Here is a 27244-nt window from a genome sequence, read left to right on the forward strand (position 1 = left end):
AGCCTATATATATAGCCTATATATATAGCCTATATATATATATATATATATATATATATATATATATATATATAGGCCTGTATATATATATATATATATATATATATATATATATACATATATATATATATATATATATATATATATATATATATATATATATATATATATATATATATATATATATATATATATATATATATATATATATATATATATATAGTTTTTTTAACTGTTCTTGATTTTCCAACTCATTACGATTTCATTTATATATATTCTTTGCCTTTGTCGTTTATCTCCATTGCATTAACATAAAGTATGTTCAAAGTATCTCTTTCGAGATCCGGCTTTAGGAATCACAAATGATTTCGAGTTGGTCAGCATCATGTCTGATCTCTAGAGTAAGGCAAAATATGTCACCAAACACAGATCGAACTAGTATTGTTCGATACAGGTGACAAACGCCTACAGTGGAATTACGACCTTCCTTGCCGGTTTCGAACCTCTGGACATACAATCAGCGTCCATAGCCTAGTGGTTAGGGTGTCCGCGTACAGAGCGGAAGGCCCGTGGTTCGAATCCCGGTGGAGGCTGAAAGTTTATTCACTGTTCTTGATTTTCCAACTCATTACGATTTCATTTATACATATATATATATATATATATATATATATATATATATATATATATATATATATATATATATATATATATATATATATATATATATATATATATATATATATATATATATATATATATATATATATATGAACTATATCAATGAATTATATCTATCGATGAGTACATGTTCGGAGAAATAAGAGTCAGGTGAACATGCATAATTGACCTTTCCGGTTTCCGGGACCGTCACTTAACTTCCGAGAATCTACTTGAGTATCGGACAATTTTGTCCGCTTAAACAAAGGGAAGGTGAAGGTACCCCGACATTATACTCATCCAAACATTGCAGAGCACGGTAATTAATCGAAGTCGTTCCGAAACCAGTTGTTATAACAGAAACAATCCCATTTCGCAAACACCGAATACCAGGTCCACGAAACAACGCTGTAACTAACTTGCTTGAAGACAGCAAGCAGCATTTAATAAGAAACTTGATCGGAACAATGAATGTGCCAAAAGAAAATCTGGTGTTAAAGAAAATGACCACCATCATATAAAACAGTTGGTAAATTTGGAATCGATAACTAAAGTGAGAGCATTCTTATACGCACGATCAAGCAGATGTACCGGCAGGGTAATGAATTTACTGTAAAGTGCAGAAGAAAAATGATAGCAATTAAAATACCCTTCAGTTTCAAGAAACAGCTTAAAACCTTACTCTTTCAAGGATCGTTTGAAGTGTTCCAAGGCGCTTTATAAATACTGATTGATAACGATGATGATGATTTGAAATACACTGACATTGAGAAAACATAAGTAACTGGTTAAACTCGTAACGATAACGCCATTTCATTTTCACAGAAAAGTTCTGTTCAAAGTATCTCTTTCGAGACCCGGCTTTAGGATTCACAAATGATTTAGAGTTAGTTAGCATCATGCATGATCAGGGGCGTCAATCATGGGGGTGGGGACATGGGGACACGTTCCCCCACTTTCTGAAGGGTGGGAGACACAAAATAACACCCCCTCCCACCTCCGCCAGGTTTAGTGACTGACTCGTGTAGGCGCTTGGTCTATAGGGGGTATATAATGACTCGTGTACCACACAGAGGTATACAGTCCAAACATTGTGCTAACTGAGAATAGTACGGTTTATTAGAATAGTTGTCTGATGATCGCTCAAACGCGTGAAACTGTGAGTAACAACTACTAGTGCTCCACTGTTTCAACTATTTCTAAACTATATATATATATATATACATATATATATATATATATATATATATATATATATATATATATATATATATGTATATATATATATATATATATATATATATATATATATATATATATATATATATATATACACAATTATTTCATCTTTAAGTATCCTTTTCTTTAATATTGTACTTAGCTTTGGTTTTGATGTGGAAAATAAACAAGCTACCGTATATATAAATATATATATATATATATATATATATATATATATATATATATATATATATATATATAAATATATATAATATAAAAACTAACATAACTTGAAACTAAAAAATCAGTGTCATCATGACGTAATTACATCATTTGCCACGTGATCTACATAGTATAACACTTACCGACGTGGGACTGGGCGGCAAAGTGCATAACAGTGTCTATATTTTCATCTCTCATTACATCTAGTAATTTCTGCTTGTTAAGTATATCTCCCTGTGTATAGGAAAACATGAAGAAAAATATTCGTGATCAAAAAGAAAAAGTCATATGTACACACGAATAACTATATTATTTGCCCTTCCTCTATAACGGTTCACTTGCGCAACAAAAGAGCAACATGATCCCGTTACCACAATAGAACTGGATCCATTGCAAAAAAAAAAAGATTCCACATTCTACCAAGGCCAACCATGGTTAGGGCTTGGGTGATGATGTTTTTTTTTTATTGTGGCACCTACAGACTCCCTCCCCCCCCCCCCCCACCATAATATTGAAATTGCAGTCTTTTCTCTTCACGGATGATGTTTTCATATTGGTCATAAGTTATCGCCAGACAGTATATTTAGAAAGGCCATCCTTCTTTCTTTATTTTTTCTCTCGTTTTTTTTATGGTACTGAACAGATGTATTCTCGGTGTTTGCAAGGGATTAATCGTTGAACTACTGAATTGGGTTCGAGATGTTTCTTAAATTCCCAGCGTCTACTATTTATTCCTCAATGACTGGTATAAGTTCAATATCAGTTTATAAACCTGCATTATTTCATTTTTCAGTATAATTAACGTTAGCTTTTATAATCATTAGCCACTTGACCAAACACTATCGAAAAGTCAAGTAGTGGTTGGTGGGGTTAGAACTAATTCAAGTGTTTCTTGTAAGTTGCAATTTATATTAAAAGCTGCAAAATAGTCATTCGTGTTGCAATCCTTTGAGTCATTCGCGAAGTGATGTGTGATATTCAGGCCTCAAAACGAGAAGAGGGATGGACGGGTCAGGGGTTACATCCGGCCGTGCCAGGATCTATTAGGGCGCCCACGAAAATATGGAGATAGTTCGGGAAGATATATGATAAAGAAAAGTGTATTCTCATCCAGGCCTGCATATATATTCCTTGCAAACAGCTAGTTTGGCTCTTGGCAAAAGATACCTCCATATTCTTTCTATTGTCATATATATAACCTGATAACCACCTTTGCAAAATTTCATTCAAACGACAGGTTCAAACATAGTAATCTAGCATGACAGACTTACCTTCACAAATTTGTAATTTTGACTGGACTCAACTTTATGATTATTTTTCAGCGAGGCACAATAGTCGAGCTAGAAAGTATACAAGATATGAAAATATAATCCATAAACAGCATATTTTTCATTGTGATGCAGTGGCATTGTTCCTAAATATACGTAACAAGTTTCAAATCGCATATTGTTTGCTAAAACAGTTTGTTAAATTTTCCAAGTTGATATATAAAGCTATAATAATAATAATAATAATAATAATAATAATAATAATCATCATCATCATAATCATAATAATCATAATAATCATAATAATCATCATCATCATAATCATAATAATAATAATTTGTAAAGCGCTTTTATCCAGTTAAAAAAAACTGCTCAGAAGCGCTGCAGGAGCAAAGTACCCAAAATGGACACAACAGTTCATCAAACATATGGATACGCGCATTCATGAATAAGAACGTCGTGAGTTCTTTCTGGAAAGTTGACACATGCTGGATTGTTTTCAGATGTAAGGGAAGACTGTTCCAGAGCTCTAGATCTGATCTAGCAAAGCAACGTTCCCCATAGGTGGAAGTGCGAACAGTAGGAACAGATAGCATATGTTGTACGCTTGAACGAAGCAACCTGCTAGCTCTGTATTCTTGGAGAAGCTCTTGTAGGTAAACTGGGGCTAAACCATTCCTTGCTTTGAACGCTATATACAAAATGAGATTTTTATTTTTATTATTTTGTTAGCTCAAAAGTACAAAATTATAATAGGGAAATATCTCACCTTGTCATAGTTGACTACGTAATACCACTTGTCCTGATGGTAAACTAATTTATCTACGACATGAGACCCTCTGTGGAAGTCAAATGAACACAAAAGACGTGGTTGTATATAAAAAACAAAAGACATTGCCAGGAACATTCTTGCAGAGACAAGTTAAATACTTCAAAGAAGACTCGCCTCTTCCAACAACCCCCTCCCCCACCCCACCACACTCTCCTTTCCCACATCTCTCAAATGGTTGCATGTTCGAGTCTTGGCTAGTTCATTATACGCTGTTCCCTGGGCAGCGCACCCCCCCCCCGGGGGGTATATATAGGGGGCCGTTTGGAGTCATGTAAGCGTGGTGACTGAGCCTGCAGCTTCAGCCTACCTCTAGAAATGAGTGTGTCTCTTTATCATATAAAACCGACGATACCTATACCACATTCTGTCACTAGTGTATAGCATAGGAATGCTGTAGATATCGAGGCAACCGTAGATATTAACTTCACGTATCACGAACACATTCAAGTGGATTAAAGACAAAATGAAACAGAATGATTGGACGGTGTTGTCTATTTTCTTCGTTAAGACAATTCAGGGAGTTGTTATAACAACTCCCTTGTCTAACAGTTTCTTTGGAAACCGACTTACGTGTGTATCTGGCGCTTTTGATAATGTTTAACAATTATAAATGTTAATTAAAATGAATACCTTTACATTTACATATTCTGTACTGATTACTGTACCCATCAAATCCTCAGCAATCAATGTTGGGTTGTACACTGTGTGGTTTATAAAGTACAACTTTTTTGAACATTTTTTGTGTGTGTATACTGTACTTTGAGGTGTTCCACGCATGTTCCGTACATTTGAATTAATGATACATTCTGTACATGTATGTAATGATTGAACTTCATTTTATAGTCAAGTCTTTCAATTAAATGAATTATTCCAGAAGCAGACAGTAATTGCAAATATTATTTGTTTATATACCATCGAAATCTGTGTATACCTTGAAGTACAATATCCAGGCTAAAAAACACGTGGAATAGTAAAACAGGCAAAAACGTTTTTTGTGTGTGTAAAACTACCAAACTTTGAGGATATGTCATTAAAAAATAAGGCAAAATACTCTTTTAACATGTTTGGTACAAACAGGGTGGTACTATATCCCTTCTAGAAAAAAATAATGAGATATTTTTCAACGGGACGCGTTTTGAGCTATTGGCTGTAAAAGACAACCTCTTTTGTACATCGGAGCAACTTAACAATCTCATAACTAACATTGAGAATGGCTAGAACCCTGAAATGTGGTTATAGTTGTAAGAACATTATACTTAAAGTTAAAGTTGAAAACCCTCACATCTCTTACATGGTTAACAAATTGGGATAAAAAACCCTTCCACATGCCGAATCGCAACATAAAATAGCAACTTTTGAGCTGCAGTTTGTACAATTTACAAATATATGTTACAGGAAAGCATTGTTACCATCATTTTGTATTGTTTGGACTGGACGTAATAACATCTGAAAGAATCTGGTATCCTGAAGCAATAGTTTAAAAGCAATTTATTACTACAAATAGCACATGTCTAGCGACCCCCCCCCCCCCCTCTCAATTGAATATTTTGGCACTTTCAAGTTGACCTAACTCCACAAGACAATGCTTTTATAGCCTAATTATTTCATTTTCTCTTTCCATTGGATAGAGTCTATAGGCTTCTATAAACAATAGAAAGGTAGTAGGATGTATAATTGCTGAGAAACCAGATTTCAAAAATCAAGAAAATGCCAAAATGCCACGGTGGCGACGAATTTAGGAATTTCAAAAGTATTATAAATCGGCCAATTTTGAAGCAATGCAACTGAAATTTACATAGGATCCTTATTATTTCATGGTGCTTTAATATGCGATGAGAGTGGTCATTTTTTTTGGAGAGGGTCCAGCAACAGCCATCCGTGATTTGCCACCGTGACGGAATGACCAATATAATTATACCTTGACACGGCATTTGAGTTAACTGATTGACAATGAGTGGTATTCTTCCTATATTCTTAAAAGTTAGTATTAAATGAACAAAAACAAAAATGAGGAAAGTTTCACAATAATTGTAGCATTGTTAAAAGAATGATTCTGGAATCTAGACCCAAGTCTATAGTTTTGCCAGTTCAGTGTAGGGTTCACAAAAGATTGTAATCATGTTAACTTCACTGAAAAACGGTATTGAGAGATCAGTGTTTGCTGGCGATGAGATGTACAACTCCGTGGATTGACCTCTTGTTTTATCTTTTGGCTGAATTACCAGTAGTTACCGTGTGGAAATGTCAAATTGAAACATTTGTTTTGTTTTTGGAATGAAAGTTTTAATCTACACAGCTTTCATGAAAACAAGTAGAATTCACATAGTCAAAGAAGGAAACATAATTGTTTGTATTTACTAACACTTTCTTGAAATATTGTAACCATTAACTGGAATTATAAGCATGAGCAAAAAAACACGGAGTGTTAGCTCAGTGGTTAACACCGGTGCATGCCTTTCAATCACAAGGTCCCCGGTTCGAGTCACTCCCAGATTAATGTATGTCGTCCAGTTACAGAGTTGTTGACAATTAACAATTCATAATCATGGACGTTAAATATGAATGTGAGAGACTGACTTCGGTCAGCTTGCGGCTTTGATAAGCCAATTAGGCTTCTTCGCGAGTTCCTGCTTGCAGGAGGATCTAATATACATACATACATGCACATACAAATTAAAATGGAACTTTCACTTGCTTAGTGACGGTTCTTACTAAGCAAGTGAAAGTTCCATTTGATGATGATGATGATGATGATGATGACGATGACGATGACGATGACGATGACGATGACGATGATGATGCTTTGGATTTTATTAATAAAGTCTTTTGGGGGTCTAGGCAGAACCTGAAAAAGTAAGTAAAAAAAGTTGGCTGATTGCAAAAGACTTCACTATTGTGTTTCTGCCAATAAATGTGGGATCGCGCCCATTCCAAACCCTAAGCTGGTGTTTCAGCCGATATAGCTTCTGCTCATAGTCTAAGCGAAAGAGATCGTTACCATTGTGAGTGAAGTTGATACCGAGATACCTAATAGGCCTAGGAGAGTTAGTAATCAAAATATTGAGATTCATTGACTTGAGCCGGGTTATTTGAAATGAAAGGACCCAGGGGAAGAAACTGGGATTTGATGAGATTAATTTTGAGACCTGATGCTAGTCGAAAATTCTCTAAATTGTTCAGCACCTTAACAGTGCTGTTGCGGGTACCGTCTAAAAATAAAGTGGTGTCGTCGGCATACTGCGGTACTTTAATCTCCCGCCCAAATATGTTAATCCCCTTGACCGTGTAGTCACAATTTTTTTTCTAGCTAAAATATCTGCACAAAGAATAAAGAGGTACGGGCTAACAACCTTACCTTACTCATCTCTGAATAGGGAAGAAACCTGTCGAAATACCATTATTTAGAACACAGGAAATACTACCAGTGTAGAGTGTATTGATCCAACGACGAAAACTGTTCCCGAAGTTGAAATAAGAGTGTGGTCAATAAAATCCCAATCGATACAATCAAAATCTTTTTCAAAATCAATAAAGAACAAAAGACCCGGAATGTTATTTGTGGTAGTGTGATCAATTAGGTCAAGCACAAAACGAATGTTTTCCCCAATAAACTTATTTTTGATAAAACCAGTCTGGTTATCCCTAACAGTTTTGTCGACGACCCGTTTTAATCGGTTAGCTAATGCTTTTGTTAAGGAGACTAATAGGCCTATAGTTAGCTATATATTATGGTCCTTATCCGGTTTAGGAATTAGAGTAATGACCCCTCTATTTTGCTCACAGGATAATGAATGATGATCAAAACCATAATTCAAGGAATCGACAGCAAGCTGACCAAGAAGAGACCAAAAATGCCTATAAAACTCAGTAGAGAGACCATCGCTACCAGGAGATTTACCGTTATGCATTGAGCATAAAGCTCTATGACATTCATCTAAAGTAATGGGCCCATCGCAAGAACTGGGGTCCGATTCCTCAGAGTGAAAGTCAGGCAAATCTCTAATAAAATATGAAGGATAACATTGTGAATGAGAGTATAAAGTACTATAAAACAAACGAATTTCACGAAGAATTTCTCTACTGTTGGTGGTGACATTGCCCCTGTTCATATTTAAGCTAAAAATGCTGTTATTTGCCTTGTTGCGCCTTTTTAAATTCAGAAAATATTTAGTGCTTTTTTCACCAGACTCAACCCAACGAGCTCTCGACCGAACAATAATGCCATGAAGCTTGTCATGATAAAAACCTTTTAATTTATTACAGGCATTATCTTAACTTTGACGAATGGCATCAGAGTGGTTTTCATACAACTCTCTTTCCAGGTTGGAGATACTGCGTAAAATTTCGATTTCGCTTTTACGTGTACTTTTAGCTTTTTGTTTAGCAAATTGAATAGTTTTGGAGCGAATGACATATTTGAGATTCCCCTAATTTGCGGAAGGGTTTAGAGAACGTGAGTTGCGAGTAACAGTAGCAACTAGATTTTGGATTAGGTCGTAATACGCAGAATCAGCTAAAAGAGAGTTGTTATACTTCCAATACCCTGGACCTCTATTATCTTCATGAATTTGAATCGATAATGATGATGATGATGATGATGATGATGATGATGATGATGATGATGATGATGATGATGATGATGATGATGATGATGATGATGATGATGATGATGATGATGATGATGATGATGATGATGATGATGATGATGATGATGATGATGATGATGATGATGATGATGATGATGATGATGATGATTTTTTTTCGTCTCATTTATTCACGATTATTAAACATGTATGTGGTACATAACATTGATTATATTTAGAGTTCTGATACCAACATAGGTATGTCATCTGAATGATACAAAAGAATTATTAACATGTGAAAATTGATTCTAAATTGAGTATTTCTTCTTCTCCACTTAAACCGAAATATATGTATACATATCCAGAAAAACATAGATGATAAGCAGAGGGTTAAGTCAAGAGTTGCAAAGTTCATTGATTGAATGAGAAAAGCAAGTCTTTAATGCCATGTATTTTCTACGAGCAGAGCTAGTAGATTTTCGCTTCGAGGCAATGTGCTTCTCAACGTTAAGAATGAATTTCATTTTATAGAAGAAATTGTAGCAGTCAGGCTTAACATTGTTTTGTTTACAATTGAAGATAAAGTATTTGATGTGAAGGATAAAAAAATTCAATGGGTCGTAACCTGTTACCAGTTTACCGAAGAAAAGATTTTTTTTTGAGCAGATAAACTGTCTACCAAAAAATTTCTGTTCGCAATCTAAAAGGAAATTAGACGTCACATGACAGGACCAGAATAAATGTTCAATAGTTTCCTCTTCAATATTGCAAAAAGTACAGAGTGGAGAAGCCGCTATTTTCATTAAATTTAAAAGCCGATTGGTTCCTAAGATGCGGTGTAAGAATCTGAATTGGAAATATTGTATTTTTGCTTCAGAAAGCGTACGGGAAGGCACCTTAAATATCACTAACAAATCGTCTTGAGAGAAGTCAAAGGTAACACTCCATTTAGAGCAGGCTTTTGGCGGGAGTGAAATACAGTCTATAAGGCGAGGATAGACTACTTGTGACAATTTAGAAATGCTAGACATGACGATTGACAAGGTGATCTTGCTGTTCCTCGACACCGTTTTCTAAACTGACAGAATCTTTCCAACTTCTAGGAATTGCAGAAATGATCCCATGAAAACAAGTAAAAGGATATCTTAATATCTTAAATTTGGTTAGAAAAGCATTGAAGGACAATGGCTTCCCATCTGGCAAAAATATATCCTTAACAAACAGTAAACCGGCAACGTGAAGTTTTTTGTCATAAACAATGGTATTATCAATTCTAATAAAATGATTATTCCAAAGGATTTGATCACCAAAGTGATCCGAAGGATTCTTAAAGGTAACTTTACTCCAAGTCATGCAAATTTTGCTTAATGAAGATATTTTTGATATGAAATATTCTCGACATGAAAATTACATTTGAAAAGCAACTCTTTACCGAACGGCGAAAGAGAGGAATGAAAAAAGAGCTTCGATGACATCAAGCACCTGACGCGGGATAAAACTAAATCAAAAATTATAGTGTCACATACGAAATGCGGCTGTTAGGCGAAATGATGATGATGATGATGATGATGATGATGATGATGATGATGATGATGATGATGATGATGATGATGATGATGATGATGATGATGATGATGATGATGATGATGATGATGATGATGATGATGATGATGATGATGATGATGATGATGATGATGATGATGATGATGATGATGATGATGATGGCAATGTCGATGACGAAGACGGGCATTATGATGGTGAACTTACATAAATCCAGATCCACCGGTAAGGAGTATTCTCCGGTCGTAAGCTCCTTCTCCATTCACATTGCTATGGAAGTTAAAGTTGCCATTTTCATTCACTGATGTCTTACCGTGCACGTCCATTTTGTAAACTAAACAATATCACTGGGTAACCGTCAATATAACTATTACCAGCTTAAAGAGGCCTTCACTGTTAGTTACAGCTCTGACTGAATATTCGCCTCAGTAGAAACTCTTAAGTGGTCTCTTGTCTTAAAATTATCAAAATGGTGGTACACGTGTTGGAGTAGATAGAACATCTCAAGGGACCAACTGAGAGTCCTCAATAAAGCCCGCACATTTGAGACAAAACTAAATAGAAAAAAGTATCCGAGCTTCATTCCTTTATTTGGTCACTAATGACATAAGATTCCGAGCTGTTATTGAAGCTATGGCCATATTTATACAGAAGGGTATACATACTAGACAATAGTGCAAAGTGGTTGAATCAAAAGCTAGCATCCAATAAGAATAATAATACAAATAATATCGGTCTCTTTATTGAGACCGGTTACATGAGACTCGATACGAAAAATCCAAACCAACTTCTTTCCGTCTACGTTCAGTTCAGGATTTGAAGTAAGAAGCAATTACCAATTTACCATATTTTTTAGGTTTTATCTAAGAGTGTCTAGGAAGATTAAAATGTTCGGAAACGGAAAATCCTGCATAACTATCACGAATTGATTTTTTGTGTGATTTGTTATCAACAAAACATGGTCTGTTTTGACATTCGTATTTGGCACATGTCCTTATGAAAACGAGCAATGTTTTTTTTACAGTAAGCTTTCCACTACTTCCACCCCCCCCCCCCCGTTCCACCAACCCATCGAAACGATACACAAAGGAAAGTTTTCCATTAAAACTTTTCTTCTAGCTTAAAACCTAAACGGCCATAGTGTGGACGTTTGTGTCACAATAGTACGTAGATGCATGGGTACTGTCATATGAAAAGTGTTTTCCCCTTAATGTGCTCGGTCGTGACCTATAGGAAAGTAGGATGGCGAATTTAGAGTGTAATTTTAAAAGTGCATTGTTCTCTACTATACTGAACCTTTTCGCTAAGTCTGTTACGGTCTTGTACTAAGGTCTTCAGCACAATAGTATAGTTTAACAAAGCCAGTAATCCCGACAGTAGAAATCACTTGACTACATGCAGTCAGTGTGATTTAACTGATTAACATACATGCTGGCAGTGAAAGCTGACTATTCTTTCCTTCTTAAAGAGATGACTGTATAGGGCAGGGACGTCGTAGCCAGAAAATTGAAAAGGGGGGGGGGCAGAATTTTAAAAGGGAATTTGTCACGAAGGGAGCATTTATTACACCTAACGGAGCTCCATGATGTACTAAAGAAAATATTTGCCAAAAAAGCCTTCCACTTTGCAGGAAATACACAAAATAAGAGTATTGTATTACGTAGCAGACGTACTTTTATGGGGAAAGATTGAGAAGGGTCTTTCAGCTTACTTCAACTTAAAAAGAGCCCCCCCCCCCCCGGCTACGTCCGTCCCTGACCGGCCTATATGTGGTGGAGAGTCTTCCCTGACTGAATAATAGACAACTTTCCCTAGAAAAAAAAGTGTCTATTCTACAAAACCTTATTATTATCCCCCGTAGGACCTCTTGCGAGGTCGAACAGGTGTAAACTCCTTTTTGTTGTATAGTGCCCTGTGCCCGAGGGGATGGATAGCGAGGTGGGACCGTGGTCGTTTCGATCCTTCCATTGCATAGGCTGTGAAAAGAGTTTGTTTTTAAGACCGGTAAGAATTTTAATTCGTACGGACATTTAATCAGTAATTATTTCCCGTATGGCCTACCATACAAGTTGCATATGTCCATCGCCGTTCAAGTACACCTTGGTCCATGTGCAGATTTGTAATATGACGACAGGGATGGGACCTGGCTTCTAGACTGGAAGAGATCAATAATGTCTGGTAGCTGGCTGATATAACTTACTATATCAGGCTTAACGCCGAGCATTCTTGACCTTAACATCCATCATACAAATGGTTTTAACCATAATTTCGATGTGGTTTTCGGCGTTCTAGAATAATATCACATTGCTTCCTGTCAAATTGCATGCTGAGGTTATTTGCTACTCGTTCCAGAATCCCCACAGGCCTGTAGCCAGGAAGTCTGGGATGGAGGAGTACTAACAGTTAATTTAGAGGGGAACAATACTCCGTGTCCTTTAACTTATGAAGATTTTGTCAGTTTGCAGTGGGCGGTGAAACAGATTGAGGTCACAGACCAGTCCCTCTCCCCCTCCCATGACCATTCTCTCTGCAATGAGCCTGAATCCACATTTTTCAGTCATATCCCAGGTTTTTTTCAAATGATTTTCACATTTTGTTCATAATTCAGGCGTTCGAGATGAAGAAAATACACATTAGTGTTTATCAGCGTGAGATTTTGGCATGCCATAGTTATACAGAACGGTGATCCATTGCCTTTAAAATCCATAGCTTACAATTTTCGGAAATGGCTTGTTTATACCGATCTAAGATTAACTGTTTGAATGTGAGATATTAACTTGATTATCCTTTCAGATTCAATTTGCTTAACTTTAGGCTTGGTCCGACTTCGAGGCATACCTTAAGTTATCAAACACACCTAGGCCTAGGTCAGTATCAGTGTCAGATTAAAACTAAAAGGCCTAACATTAGCTAGTATATGACTGTATACACTCCAGTATCTGTCGCAATTGGAAATTCACGAAATTTCCCATTGTTGAGCGTTACTAATACGAGTAGTAGTTGAAAATGCAGTAATGAACAAAATAATGACGTAATCCTGCTCCCAATCAAATATAACATGCATAGTTAAATCCATTATTTTAATTCACTGTTCCAGCAGTTCTTACTAGGCATAAGTTAGGCTACATGTGCACGTTTATGAATGATAGTACGAGTACCAGTTAAGCGACAGAACTTCAACATGTACAGTATGATGCTGTATTGTAGGATTACTATAGGCCCTTCATCATTGTAACTTAGCCTAAGCAGTTTCACTAATCCACAATAAGATAAAGTGGATAATGTGGATAAATCCTGGGTACTAATTTAGAATCCGTACCATTTGACCCTACTTCCTAACCCTTAACCCCTATTCCCTCCTTCCTGACCCTACTTCCTAACCCCTAACCCTATATTCTACTTCCTAACCCTAATTCCTAACCCTACTCCCTAACCCTACTTCCTAACCCCTAACCTTATTCTGCTGATTCGAGTAAGCTTTCCCATTCATATGGTACGGATTCTAAAGTTAGGCCAAATCCTGAATTGTGATAAATTTGCTAGGAGCATGTGGGTGTGAAAATGTACTTTGGTTTCTTAAGCAATTCGTTTGCCTGGTGATCTCCCGTTTATTTTGTTCCACTTTTTTATCTTCCCTTAGCAACTCTGTCAGCTACAGAAGAAATCGTTTTCAACTGTCAAAGGCCTGAATGTAAGTTTTATGAAGTTGCAGCTTTCAATTATGACAGTTTATGTAATTATGGAAGTTCAAATGTGCAAGGTTGAAATTGAAATTAGACTTGGTTTATGCAGTACTCTGTCATCCGTCTCGGGATAACAGAGCAGGTTACAGTGGGTCTTCAGTAATGAAATAGGCATCTCATATTTTGAGATTGATGCGTAGAATAGTCCTCACTCCGTCTCAGTATGTCTAGAGCAAGCATCACAGGTACTGGTTTAGCATGTACACCCATAGTAAGTACTGTAAGTCAAGAGGCCTAGCAGTTAGAAACTGGAGTTGGTGGATCAAAATTTTCAATCGGGTAATAAAGTCGTCAAATTTTGTTTAGCAGTATTGAATGCTCTGAACTCTGTCTCTTACAATATACTGTACTATGGTTCCTGTGTACAAAGACTATATCATGCTATGTACATGTTTACATCTTGGCACTATACATACTGTAGTAATATGCTCATTTCATATAGTATTTTGCATTTGATACCAGATGACATCATTTGACATGGAGAAAGTAAATTGCTCACTCTGTCTCTCTCCCTTTTCCTTTCTTAAGAGTCTTCGGTTATTCTTTGCCAAATTGCTTTCGTTGCTAAATTTGCTTTCTTCTTGTCCCCTTGGTTCCAGGAAGTAGTGATTGCTAGTTATGTCCGTACACCGGTCGGATCATTCAGAGGGTCGGTGTCGGGACTCCCGGCAACCAGACTCGGTACTGTAGCCATTCAAGGAGCAATAGAGAAGGCAGGTATGTCTTTCATTGACCTTATATACTAGTATGCATAGAAACAAGGATAAACTGAACAGATTTAATCATTCCATGGAAAACAAGTTTTGGACTGAGCATGCTTTTCGGCTTGATGTTGCAGAAATTGTGGCGGTATTTTTTTTCAGTTTGGATCGTTCCATTTCATTAAAGGGATGAATATGGAAAAAATATATTGAATGTTTGAAGTTTGCTTGCTTTGTATCATCAATACTGCCATGTGTAAGTTTGACAAATTTTGTCAAGTGGCTGAAAAGTGTGTTAAATAATTACTAATTAGGAGGTTGTCTGATCTGTCATACTCGAGTCATACTTCAATCATACTTGGTACAACTGACATGATGTAATACTTTATTCTTCTTAGAATGATTGTAACATGTACCAATTTAATATCAATTCATGTCTTTTGCGAATGTTAACAATGAATTATTCTTCAAAGTTAGATTATATTTCAGGAAGTTTGAAGTGAGAGCAAGAAACATATTGACCCCACCAGGACTGCAGCCCCCCCTGAAGGCCCTGATTTCCAGCCTAACCCCTCCTCCTCGCCCCTCCTTTCTCGTCAGGCCTTCTTTGACTTCAAACTACTGTAGATCTGAGAGAAAGTGCATTACCTTTCTAGGAATTCCAAAATTTGATTCAAATAGAAGTTTCTTGTTTCACAGTTGCATTTGGTGCTGCTCTTGTAATTGTTAATGGTTGGTTTGTGGTTAATAGAGTGATTGGATAATTGACAAAGTTCTTTCATTTTTGTGTCTAGGTATTCCCAAGAATGAAGTGAAGGAGGTCTACATGGGGAACGTTCTCCAGGCTGGACAGGGCCAAGCTCCCACCAGACAAGCAGCCCTTGGAGCTGGTATGTCATATATATATAAGGAACATCAGCCCTTTTGACCGTACCCTGTACCATCAACATGGTCATTGCCCTGTCCATCTTCTTGTGTACATCAAGCCCTGTTTGTGATCAGGGAATAATTTATCAGTTATCACATGGTATAATTCTATCAAAATGGTCAAATTGCTGCTTATATAAGTGTAAAGATGTACAGGTCTTCACAGGAACTAGATTCAGTAGTATATCAATTATATAACAATTAATCTGTGAGTTCTACCATGCTATGATTTTCTTTCTGCTGCACATAGTTCGTTCAATTTCAATTTTGTTTATAAAAATACTGTTTCTCACTACTGCAGCTGTTTGTGACAATCATAATGAAGTTATTTATTACATTTTGACATCTTAAATTGTTATGATTTGAAAGATGTTCTAATCTTCTCTACTTCCAACAGGGCTCCCTCTTGGTACTCCTTGTACGACCATCAACAAAGTTTGTGCTTCCGGTATGAAATCTGTGATGTTAGCATCACAGAGTCTTATGTGCGGCCATCAGGTAATCCTGAAATCATTTCCATGTATGTAGCTTAATAGAAGATGGTCCATACCAAAGAGTTTGACTTGTTGACATCAGTATGGTTACAGCCCCTATCCTCCCCCCACCCTCCCTCCCCCATCTCCCAGTACAAGGTTTCAATTTATCAGGTTGTCTGACATCATTTCTATGTGTTTAAATAAAAATCCAGGATATTATCTCATCTTTGACCTCTCTCATCTTCTATTCTCAAGGATGTAATGGTTGCTGGTGGGATGGAGAGTATGTCCAATGTACCATTCACAGTCTCCAGGGCAGAACCATCTTATGGCGGACATAAAATGGAGGCGAGTAGCTACCATAAGATTTAAAATAATAATAATATTAAAAATAATAATGATAATAATCAGCAGTTATTTTTTACGACGCTCAAGCAAGGGCCTATGGATTACAACTTACACGTCGGGTGGCTTCCAATTCAACATTTTTAACTCAAATTTGGAATCTTTTCAACTTAGAAAGTAATTTCAGATGGGAAAACCGTAGATTGCTCTTGGATGAAAAACCCACCTCGCTATGACCCGGCTGGGTATCGAACCTGGAACCTCCCGATTGCTAAGCCTCATTGCTTCAAATGCAACCGCCTTTATCCACTCGGCCACAGCACCGTTTTTTTTATCTGACATATTTATCTACGTATTGATCTGACATACTGGAGAGAAGCGAGAGATCAACAGACATCAGATACAGAGTCAATATAATTTGAACTTGTATAAAGTAGTCCTCTCCTCTCTTCTTTTTTTTATTTTTTTATTTTTTTTAAATTGTACTGATTATATTTTCTTTAATAAATAATCTTATCATTTCCTTAAGGAAATTAGAATAAAATAAGAGAAAAAATCCTTATATCTTTTTTAAAACAGGTATATTATATTATTAAATGCCTACTTTTTTAGTCTTAAGATTTCAGTATTGAATTAATAAATTCCAAAACGCTCTGCATGGTTTAGTTTCAGCCAGCATCCTGAAATGTTATTGTTTAAATCTTTCTTTAAATTGCAAGAAAAACTGAGAAGGTGGTATTGGTGCAACTTTCAAATCAACTTGATATCGCCACATGTATGCATGGCATGACTAGTTTCCTGCAGAGATGTAGATCTATTCATATATTCGTACTCTTACACTTTGTGAGTGACTTGAGATTTGCTTCAATATTACTTCGTTACATCTTACGTGAACAATTCCTGCTGCAGGATCTAATCGTAAAGGACGGTCTGTGGGACGTGTACAATCAGTTCCACATGGGCAGCTGTGGAGAAGACTGTGCCAAGAAGCACAGTATATCCAGGGAGGAGCAAGACCAATTCGCCGTCAGCTCTTACAAGAAAAGTCAAGCCGCCGGTGAGGTATGTTAACGGCGATAAAATGAATGTAATTAAAGTAATAAACCATAAGGAATAAAAGTTTAAAAGAGTCTGAAGATTGGGAAGCGGCGTCTTGCGATCTTTAAACGGACACACTCGTAGCAGTTTTGAAAGATCTGAATTGAGCCTCTTACAAAATACTGTGGTTTTTTCTGTGTATGAAAAACTGCACTTATACAGCCAAATTTTTGTCTCCCATTTTGCAGTTGCATTTATTGCGATGCTACACCAGATTTCTTATTCCTTGCTTTGACATTGAAAGTTTTTCATTAATATTTTTTTTTTAGCTATGTTTCTTTTCTCTGGCAAATCCAATTTCTCCAGATTTCTTTTCTTTTTGCCCCATTACGTCTTACTTGAACATTGAAAGGTTTTTCCTTTTATTGTTTTTTTTTTTTTTTAAATAATTCAAAAAAAAAAAAATTAAAACTTCAATGTACTCCATGTTTTCTTTTTCTCTCGTCACTTTTCTAAAAGGCCGGTGTTTTTGCCAAAGAAATAGTCAAAGTCTCCATCCCACAGAAGAGAGGTCTGTAAAGCTTAATTACCTTTATCCTCCTCTTTCTTGCATCCCACTATGACAAGCAGCAAAAACACCGACTGAATCACTCGTGCCATCAGTCAGGAAACTAACGAATGCTTGCACTGGCTGCTGATATTTCAAATTATGTGTAAATATTAGTACACAGCTATGTCGATAGGGCAGCCAAAATCTTTTAAAGAAAAAGCAGTACGTGCAGTACCCTCATATATTTGCATAAGATTTATCTTCCAACAATACACAATTAGTTTTAGCTAGCCTTGTTTATAAAACACACTGGTAGTTAGATTGTTAAGTTCTTTTTAAGATGTCAGCTAATAAGCTGTTTAAAGTAGGCATCTGGAATAACTATGAGGGCATACTTACGTCTGCTTTGAGCTATTAAAGGAAGGCGTGCTCTACCCTGTGGAGACTGTCAATTGCCCAGGAGTACCAAATTAAATGACATTTCAACCACTACAAGATATTTTTTCATTCCGGTAAATTCGCTCTGTACCCGGTAGTTTACCTAACGTGCAAGAATACAGTAGTGCATCATTATGCCTGTGGGGTTCATTTTCAAAAATTTCTCAGGTCTGAAATTCCTGTCTGCATCAGACAAAGATCAAATCCAACTTGTCCTTTTTTAGGGGGATCAAGTTCCTCAGGAATCTGAATTTGGGGTTGTTCACACTTGATTTTTATACAAAGTTCTGATTGGGAGGCTTAAAATGAGACTACATTTGTTACAATGTTAGTATTGCACAATGCATACATGTTGCATATATTGATGTAAGTTCTCATGTAAATGGCAGAGTTCATGTTTGATCTGGAGAGCAAGTTCACACTGCAAGTGTGATTGGGCGCCGTTGTGCTCAACCCTGGTATCTGTCTAAAGATATAAAGGTCGACTATTCAGTTTGTGCTTACACTAGAGATGTGATTGGTACCTGCTGTACTTTATTAGAAGCACTCATGCTTGAGTTGGTTTCAGTGTTGAAAAGACCATAGTGACTATGCTAGTGGAATTGACTTCATTTTAAACACACTGTACAGTAATAGAATATTTGTTACGGTTGGAATTTCTTCAAAAGTCATTTCACTTGAGCTTTCACTAGAAGGAAAGTTGCAAATGTTTACAGCATTCGATTAAAAAAATCTCACTTCACTCAATTTTCTGTAGTGTTCAACAGTGAATGCTTGCCTCAAACAACAGGCTTATTTACTGGTTCAATGCCAGGCACTTGCCTTTTTTCTGCCAAGTACAGTAGGCAATATCAATGTAAACAAGAGATAAGTCTGTTAAAAATCATCAGTAACCATGGCCCCATATATCTAGTATCATCATCAAAATAATATTGGGCCGCTTGCTTAACAGTTTTAAAAACTGACGTGTCATTCAGGAAAAATGCCATTGAGAACATAATTTTAGGCAATTTTATTAATTATGATTTTATTTTTTTAACACTTGTATTTTTGGTTCCTAACCTATGTGTGTCTGTGCCTTTGTGACACTTGCTTAGGTCCGTGATAACTCAATAACGGAGTGATGGGTATGTTGTCATACTTGCTGTGTAGATGTATTGTAGTGAGAAGGTGTGCCCTATTGTTTTTGTGCTGACCTTATGAATATTAAGGAGGTTATCGGGTCAAATGTGAAAATCTTTACATTGCAATGGCTCCACAACCTCAAGTCAGATTTTAGCCAAACTTGGTATACAGTTGTTGGTTAATAGCTGGTGCATGTAGGCCTATATCTGTCGGGACCATCTGGGCTCCAAACATTCAGGGCACTTTTCTGAGCCCAACTTTTATTTCCACCGCAAATGCATTTTGGGACACATTCTTTGGGCCTGAATTTGTGGGGCCCAATATTTTTGGGATCATTTGGGCCAACAGTTATTAGCGTTCAATTTTTTTGCGTTTGGGGGTGGGGTGGTGGGGCATATATACTTTTGAGCCAGTTTGTTTTGGCCAAATACTTTTTGGAACCATTTACACAAAATATCTATCGAGAAATTTTAAAATTGCAATAACTCCACAACCTTAAATCAGATTAAATCCAACCTTGGAATACAGTTATTGGTTAACAGCTGGTACATGTGGGCAGTAATATTATGATACTGGGTTCTGACATACAACACTTTAAAATTCATTAAGCAAGGAACCATAGTGCCTGTTGGGCTCTTGTTATAAAAGTTACTTCACCTTAATCTCTCAATGAAATAAATAGCACTTGTCGTACAAAAGGGGCAAGAAACAAAAATTATGAAATAGTGCCTCAGAGTATCTCTAATAGGGGAATACTGGATTTAGAGAAGACCCAACAAAAATTTCAATCAAATGGTTAATATAAACTGGTACATGTGGACCTAAATAATTTAGGCCCAATTGGGCCCAAATTTCTGTCCGGCCGATTTTAGAGGCGAGTGGGCACAAATGTCATTTCTACCTTAAATGCTTTTTCAGACACATTCTTTGGGCCTAAATTTGTGGGGCCCAAATTCACACAAACTTCCTTATACTTACTTGTACTAAATTTTTGTTTCGAAAATGAGGTCTTAGAATGAGTGACTTTCCAAAGTGGAAATTACTAGACCTCTGCAATTGGAATATTTTAATTTGAATGAATTTGGTTGAAATTATTTTGTAGCTGTTATTGCATCAATTTCTCTCATATATCTGACAAGAAATCTCTCCAAAAAATCTCTGATACAAATATGAGACAATCTGGCATCTATTTATCCATCCATGAGGATTATAGAATTTAATCAATTGTTGACGGACAGAGGAAGCTGCTTTGTCCAATCTCTGCTAACAGCAAAGAAACCGTATTATAGCCGTTGGGCTCTTGTTTAATCAAGTGGCCATACGTTGTTCAAGATTTGTAGATGTGATCCACTATCAGGTTTCAAGTGTATTGACTTCCCCGTTTTGTTTCGCGACTACAGGTAAACCAGACATTGAAGTCACAGAAGATGAAGAATACCACAAGGTCAAATTTGATAAGGTCAAGGACCTGAAAGCTGTCTTTGAGAAAAATGGTAAAATGTTACTTCTTTGAAACATATTAAACTGTCCAGATATATTTGACAGAGTGATTTTACAGGACTGCTTAAAATATTAAATTCATGTAGCATTATATAATGACGTTTTAAGGCTCTACAATAAGTTTGATCTGTAGACCGTTCGCAAAAGACAAACAAACAGAAAACTGCTTATCGGCCCAGGGTGTCTCTCTGTACCCCACTAAATGTTTGGGAAATCTATGGGACCATTTTTTCACTTTCCTTTCATCATTTTAAATGTTCCTTTTGTCATCCGAGGCTTATCAATTACTTTAAAGTTGACTGGATTACTCTGGCTAACACAAAGACGCTCAATAAAACAAAACCTTACACTGGCCAAAGTAAGGCAGGTTTTTCTTCCAGCAGATAACCACAAGTTTTCCCATCTGAAATGGTCTCTCAAATTGTACCCCAAAAATTCCAAAGTGAGCTAAAACCGTAAAATCGGATAGCCACCTGATGAAGTGAAGTTTAAGTTACTAGCCATTTGGCTTCTCCACCATGCATGTAAAGGTGGCTGGTTAGGGTCGGAAGATAACTGTCTTCCAATCTGATTATTATTATTATTATTATTATGATTATTACTTATTATTATTACTTTTATTTATTATTATTACTTTTATTATTATTATTACTGTTATTATGATTATTATTGTCATTGTTATTATTATTATTATCATTATTATTATTACTCTTATTATTATTGTCATTATGATTATTTTTATGATTATAATTATTAAGGTAGAAAAATATTGTGGCAAAAATTTCTCACTTGTGTGCTTTGATATTCCCGACTACCACCTTAGCCAGAGAAACTTTTTCTCGAATGGGTAAATTAAATCCTACACCGAGAGCCTTCTTAAGCCCTCTAAAAATATCTCCTTGTTTTACCTTTTCGTTCCTCAGGAACAATCACAGCTGCAAATGCAAGCACACTGAATGATGGTGCAGCGGCCATGGTCCTGATGACCGCAGACGCAGCACAGAGGTTGAATGTGGAGCCGTTAGCCAGGGTTGTCAGTAAGTAGTTTGCAACTATGATCTGTGAGACTATGGGCACCGTCCAAAAAGTGGGCCAGGACAAATTTTCTGGTGGGTCAAAAGACTTTTTCAGATGTCGGAAAATTTAAGTACACTCTTTTGCGGCTTGATTTATAACAGAGAACTGGTTACTTATTTTTTTTTTAACAATGCCAAGTCCATGGGCCAAGCTAGCTTTTGTGCATTCTGAACATTGATATAGAGGGGGGGGTTGGTGGTGGGGGGAGGGGAAGGGTGCTGGGGATCTGGGGAGTTGTGTCTCAGTCTTCATGGAAGATCCTTGGTTGTTAATTGGGACTAAAAGTCTGCAGATTGCTGTTGTTCAAAGAAGCACAGGAAAGAAACCAAGCGTGGTGAAGTAGCTTCTGGAAACGAAATCTAACAATCTCGGTTAAATTTGCATGCGATTCCTTCCTGTGTTGTTCCTTGTTATATTGCCATTTGAAATGGGATCTGATTAGCTCCAAAAAGATGGCCAAGATTCCACGAATGATAATGACATCGGTGCGCAGTGACAAGAGAATTCTTGTACGCGAAATGCGCATCCAGTTTTCCAGTTCAGAAGTTGCAATTCAGCCAAAAATTTATCCACCAAGATTTATGGCCAGTTTATATTCACAGCCTCTGTAGTTGAAGTTGGATCCATATCCAAAGTCAAAAGTCCAGTGGAAAAATAATACTTTTTTGAAATCACATCTGTTATTACAAATTTTGTAATAATCTTATCAATTCCCCCCGTAAAATCTGTTTGCCTTTTTGAAATAATAAAAATAATAATAATCAGCAGTTATTTTTATGACGCTTAAGCGATCACAAATGTGGGAGAAGCCAGCAAGGGCTTATGGATTACAACTTAAATGTCGGGTGGCTTCCAATTCAACATTTTAACTCAAATTTGGAATTTTTTCAATTTAGAAAGTCATTTCCGATGGGAAAACCGTAGATTGCTCTTGGATGAAAAACCAACCTTACTATGACCCGGCCGGGAATCGAACCCCGAACCTCCCGATTGCTAAGCCTCATTGCTTCAAATGCCACCGCCTTTATCCACTCGGCCACAGCACCGGAAATGCTTAATTAAATTGCAAACATTCAGGCGGGGCCAGGGTCTGTAGCTACGATGACTGATAATTTGGCAATGAGTTCACTCTATTAAAGATATTGGTCAATAATTCGATAGATTGAATTTTTGGTATATGTCAACGATTAGTTACTGTCCTGTTCCATCTACCCACTCCCCGGTCTTTCTTTTGGAACTGGAAAAAAAAAAGTCCATTTAGGTACAATACAAATTTTCTATTCTCTCCTAAACTTTTGTTTAGGTCTGTTAACTTTTGAAAAATGGTCTGATGGTCTGTCTGATATATTGCTGTAGAGTTCATTGATGTTATATTTCAATATGCAGATTACTTGAGATGAGTGGTTATACCAACCCTCTGAGCAGTTTCGGAAATATCCCTTCAAGAGTTGTAACGTGCCTGCAACTTTGGCGTTTTGTTTCGTGAGAGCTAACTCAAGTACCTTGTTGGTAGACCCTCCTAGGTTTAATGAACGTCTTTTGAAATTTCGTATTCAGCTATGACTAAGATGACGAGTATGTCACTTGAAGGCTATCATAATCGATGTTTGTTTCCCCCCCCCCCCTCCCAAACCATTTTTTCACATGTATCTTTCATGTTTGCTATTTTTTTGTAATGATAATAGTGTAAATATCTTGAACTTTAAAGTACTTACCTTGTTGCTGGTATGTATGTTTGTTTTCTCCGGATATTCAAAAAAGATGGCCGCCATTTTAAATGATAGCCAGAAAGACGTTACTGCTTATTTTGCTTGCCTACCATTGGTAAAATAATCACTAATGGTGTTGTTTACCCAGCCGCCGACCAGCGAGGTACCTTGAGGGCAGCGCGACGTGTGACCTAGATTCCATTGAAGAGGGCAATTTACCCAAAATCACCTCCAAACATCCTGACAACTTCTGTCCGTTCTGTTTCCCAAATTCCTGTATTTTGATTCTGTTTGGTAATAAGAAAGGATTTTGTCTTCCTTCTAGTTGTCAACAGAAGGGCACTAGCGAACTTAATTTTGCTGTGGTTTCTCAATGATATGGCAATTTCTCAATAAGGGCCACTCCTTCATTTGTACAGGAAATGAAAACGATACAGTCCATTAACAAACAGGGGCACTTGTTATCTTCAAAAGACGGTCACTTTTGAGATTTTCAGTAAACACAGGGGAATGTGCTCCCTCTGTCGTCATCCCCCTTCCGACCCTCCCTCCTCCCCTCGCCCCCCCTCCCCCCTCCAATATGTAACCTATGATTAACAACAATACCCGAAAAGCAAAAAATTGTGAAAGTTTAGGAGAGAATGTAAAAATTTGGAAAAGGTTATGGAATAAAAACTGTGTAATGGAAAATTACATGATCACAGATTAGTTATATCAATGATGTACATGAAGAGAACCTTCATATCACACTCAAGTAATGATATCACGTAGAATGTAACAACGGAATTAACGGGGAGGAGGGAGTTTGAGGAAGGTGTTGGAGGGTGCAGAGTAGTCCAGACCTGCTCAATATACATTTTAACTGCAAATTATGATGTGTAATAATAAGAAAAGGTTCCTTAGGGGTGGGGGGGGGCATTGCTACAAAAATTCTGCAATAAATTAAACTATGGAAGTTAAGAACATTGATAGTTTAACAAAAATAAGGAAAACAAAATTTAATGGATAGAACAAGATGTGTATTACTAATCGAAGCATGAGAGTATCTATTCTTCTCTTCCCACCCGTCAGTTATTGTGTTTTTTTTCTGTTTTGTGTTTTTTTTTCTAGGTTTTGCTGATGCAGCTGTCGCTCCCATAGAGTTCCCCATTGCTCCTGCCCTGGCCATGCCCAAGGTAAATAAATATATTCTGTAGTATGGACTTGCATTATAACTCATTACTTGATTGATTGACTGATTGATTGTAATTTAATGAACTATATAATTTATTCTTTCATTCTTTATTGTTCCCTCATCATTATTATTTATCTATTTAAAAAAAAAAAATTTTTTTGTTAATGTTCTTCAAAGCGACGCCAAGCCTGCATGTCCGCCATCTATCTGCAGATTATAGGTAAAGCCATGCCACCCCAGAGGATACATGGAGTCATTTCTGTGACAACTTCCAGTATTATTATGATTTCAATTTTCTTTCTTTCCTTTCACTCATTCAGGCCCTAGAGCTGGCAGGTCTGTCGTACCAGGACATCTCAATGTTTGAAATTAACGAGGCTTTCAGTGTGGTGGTATTAGCCAACATCAAACTCCTCGGTCTCGACCCCAGCAAAGTGAATATCAATGGTGGAGCAGTTAGTATCGGTCATCCTATAGGGTGAGTCCAGGCTAAGAAATCCAACGAGAATGAAAAATATGAGGTCCACCTAGTCCTTGCTATTCTTCCTGAATGTTAGGCACTGTGTCAAAATACAAAGCTGCAGTAGATGTAGCTGAATCCCCTGCAGCGAGGCTGAATTAATTTCAAAGCAAAGCAAACAAGACTTTGTCCTTCACAGCTTGCACCCCCTCCCCCTCCATCCCTCCCTCCCTCCCACCACCCTCCCTCCTTCCCTCCCACCACCCTCCCTCCTTCCCTCCCACTGTATCCTACTTTTGACAACTGTGTCTTAGTCCATTTGTAACATTCAAGTTTCAAGAAAATAATACTCTTGGCTTGCTAAAAAAAAATTTCACCATTTTAAAAAATCATATCTTTTTAAGATATAACTGCAAATTAAGGTAATTTGCTTTTCCAGAGAGTTTCACATTCAATTGCCAACATTAACCAAATTTTTTCCCCAATATTTTTTCACAAATAGGTTCGTTCATGTTTGTTATTTACTTCATTTTATTTTTCGCTTCACTCTGCTTTATTTTTTTACAGCATGTCAGGAGCGAGAATCACTGGTCACATGGCGCTGAACTTGAAGAAAGGAGAATATGGATTGGCCGGCATATGTAATGGTGGAGGCGGAGCTTCTGCTATCGTTATTCAAAAGCTATGAATAATCTTGACCTTGAAAAACCTAATTATCAAGTGGCATACAACCATGCACAATTGGAGTGATATTTATTTTTAATACAAGATCAGATACGAGTGGACAACCTGACAGTCAAGACTCTTAACGACAAGTTGTCGCTAAATGCTTAAAAATATGAAAGATTAATGACGAATAAAAAATATTGATTATTTGTATGTTTTTGAGAAATGACACTGGCAGCATTATTAACACAAATCAGGTCATTGCTGAGGTAATTCAATAAAGTAACTAATCAAATTAGAACCCTAAAATGTTAATAAAACAGCGAGAAATTGTATCACCAATTTGCCTACTAAGCAATCTGCTTGACATTAAATTAAGCTTCTTTGATAAACCTTGGAGATCAAATGTCACGTGTTTACCAGCGATATTAAAGTCACAGAGGAGCAAAACCTTCGAAATTTAATTTATTAATGCACAAACTGGAAATCTTTGAGGGGCTGCAAACAGATTTGGCTGAACAATATTTTTTTTTTCTAAATGACCTTGATACTCTTCAGGTCAACTAACAAATTAGTACAAATGCTAACATTCAGGGAGCGATTCCCTCGGTGAGTTTCATCACAAAACCTGTCAATATATATGTATATGTACAGATTAAAGAAAATGGCACAAGCCATGAAGAAAATTATATGTAATGGCTCTCGTTCTGTAGAAGAGAAATAATCATAATATATTTTAACCAGAATGCAAAATGCATTGAGGTTTCGATGACTTCAATGCACTAGACTTCTGCTTGTTAGTATAACCAGAACTAGCTGTTACAATAACACTATGGCATGCTAACACAGGTCAGTCTGTACGTGGTTATACACACCTCCATCAAAACAGTAGGGTTCTTGTACTCAATGTTATGAATCCGCACACCAAGTATTACAAACCAAACCAAATCTCTAATATCTTCGCACATT

At 36.7% G+C, this 27244-nt stretch overlaps 2 protein-coding genes across 2 annotated transcripts in view; one reads left to right on the top strand and one right to left on the bottom strand.

Annotated features, from left to right (window-relative positions):
* Positions 1-11354, bottom strand: part of LOC139974662 (dTDP-D-glucose 4,6-dehydratase-like) — a 22778-nt gene extending 11424 nt beyond the window's left edge. The window contains exons 1-4 of the mRNA XM_071981910.1: positions 10554-11354; positions 4141-4210; positions 3375-3443; positions 2247-2337 (exon numbers count right to left, since the gene is read on the bottom strand). Coding sequence (XP_071838011.1) covers positions 2247-2337; positions 3375-3443; positions 4141-4210; positions 10554-10672 — 349 coding nt within the window. The 5' untranslated portion in view covers positions 10673-11354. The remainder of the gene's footprint in view (positions 1-2246; positions 2338-3374; positions 3444-4140; positions 4211-10553) is intronic.
* Positions 11355-12992: 1638 nt separating this feature from the next.
* On the top strand, positions 12993-26734 carry LOC139974660 (acetyl-CoA acetyltransferase, mitochondrial-like). Its single transcript, XM_071981905.1, has 13 exons — positions 12993-13110; positions 13987-14037; positions 14689-14806; positions 15585-15680; positions 16115-16215; positions 16449-16541; positions 17448-17600; positions 18096-18147; positions 21090-21182; positions 22113-22226; positions 25086-25150; positions 25470-25627; positions 26177-26734. The coding sequence occupies exons 1-13, from the start codon at positions 13072-13074 to the stop codon at positions 26295-26297; spliced, it is 1254 nt and encodes a 417-aa protein (XP_071838006.1). The 5' UTR covers positions 12993-13071; the 3' UTR covers positions 26298-26734.
* Positions 26735-27244: the final 510 nt, after the last annotated feature.

Source organism: Apostichopus japonicus, chromosome 10, assembly GCF_037975245.1.
Source record: "Apostichopus japonicus isolate 1M-3 chromosome 10, ASM3797524v1, whole genome shotgun sequence".
Classification (NCBI taxonomy): domain Eukaryota; kingdom Metazoa; phylum Echinodermata; class Holothuroidea; order Aspidochirotida; family Stichopodidae; genus Apostichopus; species Apostichopus japonicus.